The sequence below is a fragment of the Ostrinia nubilalis genome, chromosome 8, assembly GCF_963855985.1.
Source record: "Ostrinia nubilalis chromosome 8, ilOstNubi1.1, whole genome shotgun sequence".
Taxonomy (NCBI): domain Eukaryota; kingdom Metazoa; phylum Arthropoda; class Insecta; order Lepidoptera; family Crambidae; genus Ostrinia; species Ostrinia nubilalis.
The window spans coordinates 15,052,270-15,065,013 of NC_087095.1; the positions used below are offsets into that span (position 1 = coordinate 15,052,270).

The 12,744-nt window shown below is 38.2% G+C and overlaps 1 protein-coding gene across 5 annotated transcripts; it reads left to right on the forward strand.

Annotated features, from left to right (window-relative positions):
* Window positions 1-188: 188 nt before the first annotated feature.
* LOC135074010 (katanin p60 ATPase-containing subunit A1-like) lies at window positions 189-12,394 on the forward strand. Of its 5 annotated transcripts, none has more exons than XM_063968314.1 (9): window positions 189-257; window positions 893-1,156; window positions 7,016-7,251; window positions 7,538-8,016; window positions 9,144-9,323; window positions 9,634-9,776; window positions 10,175-10,284; window positions 10,863-10,989; window positions 11,878-12,394. In XM_063968314.1, the coding sequence occupies exons 2-9, from the start codon at window positions 987-989 to the stop codon at window positions 12,074-12,076; spliced, it is 1,644 nt and encodes a 547-aa protein (XP_063824384.1). In that variant the 5' UTR covers window positions 189-257; window positions 893-986; the 3' UTR covers window positions 12,077-12,394. The 5 variants fall into 5 exon arrangements, with proteins under 5 accessions (XP_063824384.1, XP_063824381.1, XP_063824382.1 ...); XM_063968311.1 differs by having other exon boundaries at window positions 198-331; window positions 855-1,156; XM_063968312.1 differs by having other exon boundaries at window positions 198-331.
* Window positions 12,395-12,744: the final 350 nt, after the last annotated feature.

Consider the following 12,744-nt stretch of genomic DNA (forward strand, 5'->3'; position numbering starts at 1 on the left):
AATTACAGTGACTAATTCTGTTTGAAGCTTTATGCATGAAAGATAACCCCACACGAGCGCTTTGTTCGAAGCAGCGACGAATTAAAAAGTGTGTACGTTACCGTCTACGTTAACGCTGAAAAGGTTTTTAGGGCATACCCAGAAGGGTAATAAGCGTCGCGACGCGTCGGTCATCGTCCGCCAGTCGTGGACACGCGGGCCGGCCGCTCGCTCGTAGCACCGCTGCTTCGTAGCACGACGGCTATAGGATTACGACTGTAAATATATTTAACGCATTCAACTCACGGGCTTCAGTATTTTTTGTGCATTTTTGGATGAGTAGAATTGTGTGGTGTGTCTGTTAAAATATCTAGGTTTTAATTGTTAAAATTAATTTTGACGCAATAGTAATTTGGGACTCTTATGATGGGTTTTATCAGTTCATAAATTATTTTTAGATAGAGGACATACTACCTATAATAGACAACATATATCATTTTTCCTATGGGAATGCTAATTAAGCAGAAATAAGTTCAGTAGTAGTGAAATTATTTTAAACTGCACGCTACGGGTGTCCTTGCTATTGACATTGATTGACTGGATTTGTGTGACCATGGCATTTGAATTGTTATAATATGTTATTATTGAAATAATAATAATAATATTGAATTGTTAATCAATGCAGAAAGGAAGTTACGGGAATCATAAGCTACTGTTATGCATTCAGTTTCAGTAGCTGAAAAACCTTGTTCAATTTGGAGTGTTATTCCAAAATTTTCTTCGAATATTCCTAAGTAATAATAAGTAGGTATATATAATGGATTAATGTTTTATGGTAGTAGAATAAATAGTTAAATTAAAGTTACTTGCGTCAGATTTCAGTAGATACAAATCTGTTTTGAAATCTTCAAAGACAGCACTTAGCATTTGATACTAACTGGAATTAGTAATCAAATAGCACCCGTGCATGTATGTAGCACCAGACAGTCTAGAACGAATTCGTCCTAATGACGAATGACGCATCGCAAAGTGGGGCCAGCGAGCCTCGTGAGGGGACAGCCCGAGGGTCGTGGGGTGCCCGGAGGGGGGAAGACGTCAAGATCGAGTTTGGGTTTGGAGTGCCACTAGGAGCTATGGGCGCGCATCCTGCCTTCCACTCCGCTTGGGACCTGGGATGGTAAGATACTGATCAATTACTCTATTTTGGTCTACCAAAAAAGCCATCAGGCTTTGAGCTGAGTCCTCAAAAACTGCGAGACCGTGGTATTGTATGGTTGATGGACTTATGGATCGGTAGAATTACAGGAGCTGAAACAAAATGACTATTTAATTTCTTGTATTGCAGAATAGCTTATTACAATAAAACTAGAACCACGCTATACATGAAAAAAAGACGTGACCCACGCATGTTCATGATTCAGGTAAACAAACGAAAGGTGTAACGTGTACCACATAACTGTAGGTAATATTAGGTTCGCCTATATTATGTACCTTAGCACAACGGCAAGATCTCATACCAATATAATCAATACTAATATTATAAAGAGGTAAAGTTTGTGTGTTTGTATATTTGTTAAATTGTAAGGGGTAATCTCGGGATCCGAAAAACTACACGCGGGCGAAGCCGCGGGCTGAAAGCTAGTGTAACATACAAAAGTAAACAAGGGCAATAGAAAACAAATAGTAAAAGAAACAATGACGCAATTGTAAGAAATTAAGTATTCGAAACGGCTTATAAGGTCAAGAAGGCTTAATCTATCATTCTCAGCTATTTTTGTTTTGTAATTTCGTTATTAAAATGTAGGCCATAAAGCAGTTCGCGAACAGACTGACATCGCACGCGAGGTCTTTTTATAATCTCAAGTTATGTATAAATTTTATTCAAGAATAATGCCAGTATAAATAGGAGAAATTTAGAATTAAATGGACCGTACTTTTTCGCTAATAGTGAATCTGGGTAGTACCACAGAATAATATTAAGTACTGTAGTACTTGTAAACGCCGTCTCTAGCTCCGAAGAATATGGTCTTACTGAAGCTGTAATCTGCAGTAGCATCACGCCCTCCTTCTAGGACTTCGTAAACAGTCAGTAATCATTATCAACATACGAGTAAGAGTGTAACATAATTACAAACATCCGACTTCACATACCTCATACATCTTTTGATTTGAGATAGAGATAAGTACTTATATTGGTATTTGGAGGACAAAATAACCTATTTATTTACCCTTCCTATTTATTTTCGTAAATAAAATATTCGTGCTATCTAAGTGGATAAAGCAAATGACAAAGCTCTACATTTTCATATGTCGGGTAGAGTTAATTCATAATATATCTCACTGTCTCATCTATTCTAAGACATTTTTACTGCTGGAGAAAGAAGAATTAAAACCCAATTTTAGTTCAAGTGCCAATTAAATACCAAGAAACCTTGACTTTGTTTATTAAAAGTAACATGTTTCAGGCGTGTTAACTACTTTCAGAGCGGAATAAATTATCATTTCTATAAGGCACCATTCCTCCACTAGAATATCAAGGTTTATTAACAAACCACTCTAACCACCATACATCATAGATCATTCTGATAACGAGTTAGGACTGTAATGACTGGGTACAGTCATATTTTGGTCTAGACTTTACGTTTGTCGTGACTAACAAAAGCTATGATAAATGGCGTTTCAATATTTTACCATGTGTACAAATTATATTAGTTAAAACATACAGTGGGCAATATATTGTTTTAAACTTTCATGGTCACTAACAAATTATTATTACTGACGGGATTGCTACCATGTACCTACCTTAATTTTGAGTTACTCCTTGACCATGGCGCTTGCAACAGTGGCGAAATATCGGAAACTCAAAATTAAGGTACATGGTAGCAATCCCGTCAGTATTAATAATTATACAATAGGCAATTAGGCATGGAAAAGAACAGTTAGGTAATATCTCTAATGTTCAGTTTGATCAAAATGAGAATCAGTATTTAGCAGGAGATTAGGTACACGTTTCAGAATCGTTTGACTATAAACATCATGGGGACAACGGCACGCCAGAAATTCCTTCCCATTGTCCACTTTATTAATGGGGACAAAAGAAAGTATTTTTTATTGTTTTATTAAATTCCCTTTGTCCCCGTCATGGGGACAAGAATCACGGGGACAACGGGAATGCAGGACTCGTACTCGTACATCGATATATGTTCAATGTGTATTTTGTCAAGTTATTGTTGGTATTTTGTATGATAAATAAGTCCAAAAACCTTACAATAATACATTAATAGGCATAAAGGGCACTTACGGGCATGACTCATCTCGAGGCTCATAACATCAATAACATAAACGAGGTAAATGTTTCCGACCCACATTAATGATAATTGACAAATGGTCATAAAACTTCAGACAATGTCTTTATGATGTACTTAAATACAATCAGGTTTGTTATAAGAATGTACGTTCTTACTTCAACTCTTTTACTTGGCCTTATATTTTTAGTAATTTGGTAGGTAATATAGCATTTGTTACCCAGTTGTCTATCCATTTGTTTCAAAAGACTAAGAGCGAATTTTAAGAGAGCATGTACGTTAAATTCAGTCGGTTTAGTTTTTTCCGTCGAGAAGTGTTTTGTCCGGAGAATTCCGGTCTAAGTATCCTATCGGGGTTTCTTCCCGCTAGAAGGCTATGCACTAAAACCCGACGCTGTCCTCGGGAGCCTTAGGAAACGGAGCCGCGAGTTATTGTCCTAACCTGGACATTTGTCTAGCAGTGCTTTTAACCCTAAGCTCCGTAAGAATAGCATCACTACAGCCAAGATCCTTGATTCAATAAACTCCAATTAATAATAATTTTATTATCACAAAGACGTTGTTTTTATAGAGATGACTGACTGTCCATGGACGCCTGCGTGGGAGTGGGCAATTCGCAATAAACCAAATTGTCCTGTAGGCGTAACTGTTTTAAGGAGTTCGTATTCATTCACCTCGCTGCTAAATTGATTTTGACATGATTCTGAAGACGAATCGACTTTTAAATGGGTTATCCTGCTTAAGGATTCTGCACTGTAATTGTTTAGCATAATTTTGGAGTGTCGCTTTCTATATTTGGCATCTGTAGCAGCAGTCTTGCTAATACTCATTCAAGAACCTATTAGATCAACTTTATAATTTTTTTCTATCACCTTTGTAGATATTCGTATTCAAACTTGAACTTTGTGAAACAATAATCTGCAAAAGGAAATGGAAAACATAATAGTTGTCCCCTCATTTTTGGCAACATTTTAGTTACAAATACTTACAATTTCTAATTACTTTACTTTCCCATTTTCGTAAGAATACGTAATTGTTACAAATTAAGTAACTAGGTTATTAATTGGTAACTTTACCTGTCTAGTAACATAGTTTTAAAGTTATTAGATAAGTATTCTACAAGCATGATGCGGAAACGTTACTTTTATGTCACCTGATTACAGCGTCTTCAATAACTAGTAATTTCATAAACTAGTTAAGAACATTTAGCTAGAAACAATCCATAACCGTAACACCAATAATCTTAAGGCAATTAATCTCAATCGATTGCATATCGAATGAATGGAAAGTAGTGTATGTCGATGACCTTTCATGGTGTCTAGTCATCGACCTTTGACCCACATCCCTCTACCCTCCTTCCGTCAACTGGTAAACATTAGGTTCGTTTACCCCAATGCAAGTCGAAGTTTGCAAGCTGCAAAGTAGGTGACGATGCGATGTGGAATAGTTATTGACCTCTGATAGCAATTTGCAACGATGTACCTGGCAACAGTGTAGCCGTTTTTCAGGCGGAAATATCGCTGATGATTCACGTTAGTTAGGTCAGGTATTTAAACTTATTCGAGGGAAGTAAGATGTATGTGCCCAAGATATGGAATTCACCACATAGATGATAGAGGACGTGTTAAGATGCCTCTCGGCTGTACACTTTTGCAGTAACAGTTGCATCCTATGTAAAAATATTGAATAAAAAATAATACAACTGTTCGTTCGTTTCAGCCGAAAGACGTCCACTGCTGGACCAAGGACTGTACTTAATAAGTATTCAGTGAATGTGAATGTGAAACCATTAGTCTCACTAATTTAAAAGATTGAGACCTCTCGTACATGTTTGAATGAGATCCGATGTTTCAAGAGGTTCTTATTTTAGATTTTATCATTTATTCTATTCAAAAGTTATAAAACTAAGTAATCATTTTGATTTTTCGTGATTTTTATTTGCAACTTGCGTAGGTAAACTCAATTGCGTTTTTGAAAGTTATTTTTTTATTGTTTTAGCGCTCGTTTATGTCTTTTGTACTGTAATATAGATTTTATTTATTTTAAATTGTAACTTTTCCCAAATTAAGTTCATTATTAAAGAAATAATAAACATGTAACAAACGCATTATAAATAAAACGTAATGACGTCAAAAAAAAGTAGAACAGTCAAGAGCCTTTCATCCAAACACCAATATAAACTTCTATAAGACGAAGGGGCCAAGAGCTTTATTGCATAAGAAATAAGGTGTTGAATCACAAAAATGTAATTTGACCGAAAATTTGATAAGTTTGTACGGCCGTACGCAACCATTGCCGCGGTCAGTGGTCGGTTTCCGCAACCGCGTTGCCATGGCAACCGCACCATAACAGACCTGTCAAATAGCACACGATATTTTCCAGCCCGGTTCAACAAAAGTAATGACACACTTTCCATACTTATATACCTGAGAAATTATGTTTCCGTGACCTACAGTGACCTCCATTTGAATGCTACACACAAACAATTACTTATGTTCTTAGCAAAAGTCAGAAGAGTGCTGAGACTCAGGATGGATTTTGGATTCGGTGATACGTTGATCCCCAACGTGGCGGGACTGAGACAGTACTTCCAGCATGATCCGTTTTTTGGGTACGTAGCATTTCAGATGCTCAAAGATGATAGATTATTTTGGTGGTTATCAGGAAAACTGTCAACGAACAAGTTTTCTACAAATGTTTCTATCTGTAGGAAGGTACAAAAAGGAAATTGTTACTACTAGCAACCCCCTCTGGCTTTAATTTCATTTAAGGAGAATAGAAATGTGGGTACAGATATGTGCTCGGTTCCTGCTGACATGGACATCTTTCTCAAAGTCTTTTCCTATAGATTTGAAAAAGGGGATAGGTTTTATTAATTGTCAAACGTTGTTAAAGCTAAACTACTGTAAATATTACTGCTATGTTGTTACTTTATGGTTATTTCTTCACCAATTTTGTGTGTGCCCAAGATCGAACCCGGGACCTTCATGCATGAGTTCAGTTCTTTAGCCACAATAAACTAACTACATTCGTAGTCTCGTAGCATTTCGTAGCAGAAATGTTATCACATTATCTACATTTGATTACTTTTGTGGTCGTAATGATTAATGAAAATACTTTTCCCAACGTCATTATAGTTAATAGTGTTCTTATCACGGCTTTCCTCGAGCTATGAAAGTGATTAAATGTAATAGAGTCAAGGATCGCTTGACATGTAAGTTTATACTTGTAGGTGGTATTCGTAGGTCTGAAAATTATAAGACTTGTTTCTGCCTGTGGGTGCACTTATGTTTATTTCAAAATGTTCCATAATAGTTTTTATTATAAAAGTCCTGGCCCAATGTATGATCTAAACCACGGGTGTAATTCTTAATACATAATTGGATTTGGAGCAAAGGTATTTTGTTAATTATGCATCTCAAAGTACGACAAGTATTTGTATTTATTATTTAATAAGTTCAAGGAGTTCTTTGCTTGAAAAATAAGATTTTTTTTAAAGATCACGTAGCTTGTATCACGAGTGAGCTCACAACAATAGTCGAGCGGCGGCGGGGACCGAACCCGCGTTCCTCGGATCACGAGTCAGCCAGTCCGACCCCTTCACCGTTCGGCTATCGTGGCTTATCTTATATTCTTCATCTATCCTTAGACGCTATATTGTTCCTGCTGTCCATTAACATTTTACCATAATGTGTTGGCCTTCGTAATCTTCTTTTTCAAACTTTTTCCAGCCCATCGTCAGGGTTCCACCAAATGGCCCGGATGATGGACCGCATGATGTCAGAGAGCCTGCAACCATTTGGCTTCGCGCGGATGTCAACCAGGCGTGGTGGAGATGGCAGAGACAAGAACGAGCCTCCGAGGGATGGCCTGAGGACAGAACGGAGCGAAGTGCGGAGAGAGAGGGCGAAGCAGAACGTTCCGGATACACACATGGCGAATGGCACTAGGCATCCCCCTACACAAGGTAATATAATTAGATCAACAGGTGATAGAGATGTTGATTGTGAAAGAATTTTGAGTTGAACCTTTATATCATGAGTTGAGTAGTGATAAGGAACTGCACAATATTCTAGTCAGTTGTTTTTTCTTCATTACCATGCCTCGTGCGTGGGTCAACTATTTGTTTTGATTAAGGTTCTTCTAGGATCCATTTTTTTACTATCTTACACAAAATATTGTGTTTGGAAACTATTGTGACAGAAACTCTGAAGATTTATATTCAGAAACTAAATAAAGGTCATTCATTTCAGTGGTAAAGCCAACACAAGCATACACCTTCCAAATACAACCAATGGACACTTCAAAGCAAAATGACCCGACGACAGAAAAGTGGGCCGGCACATTGCGACGTCGAGACCCCAACATCCAGCCCACTCTCCCCTCCATCGTCTCCAGGAAGACATCCTCCACTTCATCTTCAGTAGGAAGCGGTAGGAAATGTCGATCGGTGGACCGCATGCCCAGAGGTAGGGCGAGGCACCTTATACCGATAAAACCCACTGTTAGAAAAACCGATATACCTACAGAAGGAGACGTGGCGGTGTTGGAAAGAGATGAGAAGGTTTTCGATGCGACGGGGTACGAGCTGCATTTAGTAGAGACCCTAGAAAGGGACATATTGCAGAAGAACCCTGACGTTCGTTGGAAAGATGTAATTGGTTTGGATGATGCCAAATCCGTGCTGCAAGAAGCTATGGTCTTGCCACTCGTGATGCCGGACTATTTTAAGGTAATGGTCTCAAAACATTACACTAACTAGATAATTGTAAACTCGAAATTGCTAGTTGAGGTAATGGGTAGCTTCTCGGTAGTAATAATCACATGATACAAGAATAGCATGGACTCTTATGTGACTCATTTTTATTTTCAAATGAATAAATATCCTTTATTCATGTCAAATAACAGAACAGTTGATTTTGGAGAACTGAAACTAAGAATAAGCTTGTATTTTGAACCCAACTGGAAAGTCAAGGTTTCGGTTATCGGTAGACCTCACATAAGCCTAAAAATTGTTGGTGGTGTCATTGACGTGATTACCTAACTTGCGTCTCAAAATGTAGCCGATGTAAAATAACCTTTATCAATATTTGTATATCTAGCGATAAGGGACTTTTACGCCGAGTGCACACAGTCTCGTAAAGCATGATTACTCAAATAAAGCCAAGCCCACAAAGGTAACACCAAACTCAGAATTAGCCTACTTTAAATTGGAGATTCGCGTGAGCGATATAATCGTCCTGACATTTTACTCCTTTAGGACTTGCTTGGCTTTCTTGAAAGTGTTTCAAACAACCCTTTACATGTCCAACGTATATGCAAAGTAGGTCAGTGTAATCACTAATGTGTTACTGTAATTACCTTTTGAATTGAGCGTCTTTAGCTAGTTGCACACGGTCATATTTGATAGGTTTTCGTTGAAGTACCAAAAAACGAATTTATATAATTTTATTATTATTTAGATCAAACGGATCTTTGGTAATTTTCTTTGTAAATAACACAGTAAATACGAAAGTAATTTTGTTCTATAATGTCCTAATGAAATCCGAAGAATACGTTATTGTGGTTGTCTGATATTTTATTTTTATTTATTAGCTGTCACACCCAGTGGTCAAAGCGGTAACTATTACCTCATCTTACTTGTGACAGTTGTTTGAAAAGCTCATCGTCCTCTTGAGACGATAGTGTGACAACTCTTACGTTAATCTAATTGGAAATGTCATACTGTCGTCGCAAATGGACGTTATGAAGACCTTATGCCTGGCTACTTATGACATGGGGCAGTTGTCCTTTTTTGACTTTATGTTCATGCTTATCTTTAATTGATAAATTAATTTAATCCAATTTTTCAATGTCCAGGGCATTAGAAGACCGTGGAAAGGCGTGCTACTCACGGGTCCTCCAGGAACAGGGAAGACTTTGTTAGCCAGAGCGGTCGCCACTGAGTGCAAGACTACCTTCTTCAACGTTTCATCAGCTACCCTCACTTCGAAGTACAGAGGGGACTCTGAAAAACTCGTCCGGCTTTTGTTTGATATGGTATTTATTCCAATAACAAAGTTTCAATTAGTTGGTAAAGTTTAAATCTAAAAGATTATAGATAATGCAAACATGTATTAACTAAAACACCGACCTGAATAGGTCGTTTAGCCAATAGTTGTGCATGGTTTTGTTTGCAATTTAATTAGAGCTTTTACATATCCCAGTATTTTTGTAACCCTTCTTCAAAACTGTGGCCAGGTCTGAGAAGAAGCAGTGCAAGAAACTCGGGTCACATTAATTTCTCAGACTCTTTAAGGGTTCATAATAATAGGAACTCAATGTAATTATTTTTATTTTCGTTTTCTAGGCAGCCTTCTACGCCCCAAGCACGATATTCCTGGATGAGGTGGACTCCCTGTGCGCGGTGCGAGGCGCCGACTCGGAGCACGAGGCCTCGCGCAGGTTCAAGGCAGAGCTTCTGATACAGATGGATGGACTCGCGGCAGCTTTGTAAGATCACAAACTAAAGTATACTAAAAACTAATAGATAAATAATAAGCACTTTGGTATAATTGTGTGGTAACACAAAAGAAGAAAAGTAAAAATACGCGTACACAAAAGAGACTGCACAATTTAAGCGCTATGAAGCGATCTTTTTCAGATAACCTAGAGAGGACAGCTATTTAAAATAACTATAGATAGATAGATAAAAGGTATTTATTTGTCTCAAAACCGGTTACAATAGTAACAACATACATAAGCTTTTAAACATCACAACATTTCTAGCGGCGGCGTAGCGTATCACTATCACCATCTAGCTGATTGCTGAAGGACGACCTTTGATTTAGTTAACACGCAAGTTTTGTACAAGTCTTTAGAACTGGTTTAATTTAGCTTTTCTTTTCCAGTAATCGAGACAAAATAATAATGGTGCTTGCGGCTACAAACCACCCTTGGGACATCGACGAAGCTTTCAGAAGGCGATTTGAGAAGAGGATATACATTGGTCTCCCTGATGGTATGTGTAAGATCTCTAATAAAGACTGTAGCATCTTCGTTCGTTCGTTCGTTTCAGCTAAATGACGTCCACTGCTGGACAAAGGCCTCCTCCAATGATTTCCATAATTAAACATATAATTGGTGTAAAGCTTTATATTGAGATAGTTAATAAGTCAATTAACACTGTTTGTTTTCCGAATAAAGTAAAATAAAATAAATAAATAAAATAAATAACGACCGGTCCTGCGCTACCCGCATCCAGATTCTTTCAACGACCTTCAACAGATCGTCGGTCCACCTTATGGGGGGCCTGCTGCGGCATCTTATGTATTTGTTTAGGTGCTATTTTAGAACAAAAATGAGTCTGATGTGTCCTTGACTGTACAGTGTATCTGTATAGATTGTTTCATCCACGAAGACGCTCCCCACCAATTTTTGGTCGAGGGAAACGTGCGGGGAGTTTGATCCAAGCAATCCAAGCGTCATTATTGTAGTATGCGTGTGCACTCATAGATAATTTAGCGTGTACCGATAACACACAAACATTAGCGGAAGAATGGTGGGGTCAAACGATCTGTACTTATGTATTTGTTACAGAAATGACGAGGGTTAAGCTATTGCACTTGTGTCTTCGAGAAGTAGTGTTGGCAGACGATGTTAACTTCGCTGATCTTACTACGAAGCTCGATGGGTACAGCGGTTCGGATATTTGCAATCTGTGCAGGTGAGACAATCTTATAGATTAAGGGCTCTTTTAAATTGGACGTTTTAAGTCAAATGTGCGCCTCCTGTCAATGGCATATGAACGCGCAGTGATCGCCATCGCCGACGCGATCTGCACGCGTTGGTTTGGCTGAAGCTTTAGTGTGCGGTCCCTTAAGAGTATGACAGATGTCCTGTTAACATTTGATAGAGCTTTTTAACTATAATGATTGACGATTCTACCAGGCCTGTTCATCTCCGCGAGTTTACATCGAAAACAAAACACGCACGATTGCCCCCTACAAAAGTACTATTCGACAAGGCCTCACATACGAGCGAACATTGACTCACGCACGCGTATTCTTGTGTATGATGGAAAAAAATAAAGAAAATGGTGTACTAAATACTGTGCAGTATTTAACTGCCTAAATAATAATAAAAACACAGAATGTACTTTTTTAAGTTGCCTGAAGACACTGAGAGGTAAATAAGTAGTTAATATTATTCATGATAATTCATGCTAAATAATGTATTTCCTCCGCCATTTTCTGCAGATTGGCACCTCACGTCACATCATTTTACCGAAGTCAGCCCTATAGCTTCGGCGCAGTACCGATCACTGACGTTTGTCAACAAAACTTCTGACAAACTTGCTTGACTCTTGAGACAAGCTAAATTACACCATATTGTTAATGACATTGAGCATACATTTTTTTAAATACCTTCGCGAAGTAAAACTTCTGTACATAGTACTTATTATTATTCTGTGATTCTACTATGACTATGTCGATCTACAGTAGCGCTGTACTTTCTTTCATGTCTCGTTCGCAGTGTCTTCTTAAAGGAACTTGGTCCTCTAAACTTATCTGAAACATTGCATACTGCGTTTTAATTTATCTTTTGTTTCCAGGGACGCTGCAATGATGACGATGCGTCGCAAAATCGCCGGCAAGAGTCCTGACCAGATCCGTCAGCTGAAGCGTTCCGAGCTCGAAGCGCCTGTCTCTATGAACGACTTGGAGGCCGCTATGGAGAAGACCCAGCGTACCGTCACCCAGGCTGACGTAGCCCGCTACACGAGCTGGATGCAGCGGCACGGGTGCTCCTAGCGGCGAGCTAAAGCGCTGCGAGCGCTGTTACGAAAGCTACGTAACGCTTGAGGAGCATTTACCACATTGTGCGAACAAAAAGGTCACGTTACCTGTGTTGGATGTTTAGATGGGCATAGTTGATGCGCTGTTGACGTGAGTCCTGATAAAATTCAAGGTTTTTTTATGGGAAAGTCTTGATACTTGACTACCTAAAAACGATCGCGCTCGTATCAGAATATCAAGAATACTGTCTAAGTTTTTTATGTGTCTGGGTAAAATTTAGGTCGAGGTTATCTTAGTGAGATTGATATCTCTATCAATTATATATATAATATATAATATACAATGTAATTATGATAAATTACAATGTGTTAGCGAAAAGGTCATCGTGTCAGCCTACATCACTATAGTTAGTTAGGCTTAGGTCTCTAATGTTGAATTCTGGAATGATTTTTTCTTCAACTGGTTTGGTAGAATAATTTCTTGTTGATAGCAAAACGGCTTTGCCAAATATTTTGAATAAGATGCAAAGTTTGTTTGTTGATTTAGAAAATTAGCTCTACGTCAGATCTTACCTTTTCACAATGCAAGCCATCATGGTCTCGTCTTGGCAACATTTTACATGAAAATGTTTTCGGTGGGATTACATTTATTAAATCATTGGGGTGGCAGTTGCTTTGAACAGT

Excerpts from the sequence above, each read along its gene's own strand:
- LOC135074010 (XM_063968314.1), top strand. The coding sequence starts at position 987 with ATGACGAATGACGCATCGCAAAGTGGGGCCAGCGAGCCTCGTGAGGGG. Across the intron at positions 1,157-7,015 it reads TCCGCTTGGGACCTGGGATG|CCCATCGTCAGGGTTCCACC; the intron begins GTAAGATACTGA and ends AACTTTTTCCAG. Across the intron at positions 9,324-9,633 it reads TCCGGCTTTTGTTTGATATG|GCAGCCTTCTACGCCCCAAG; the intron begins GTATTTATTCCA and ends TTCGTTTTCTAG.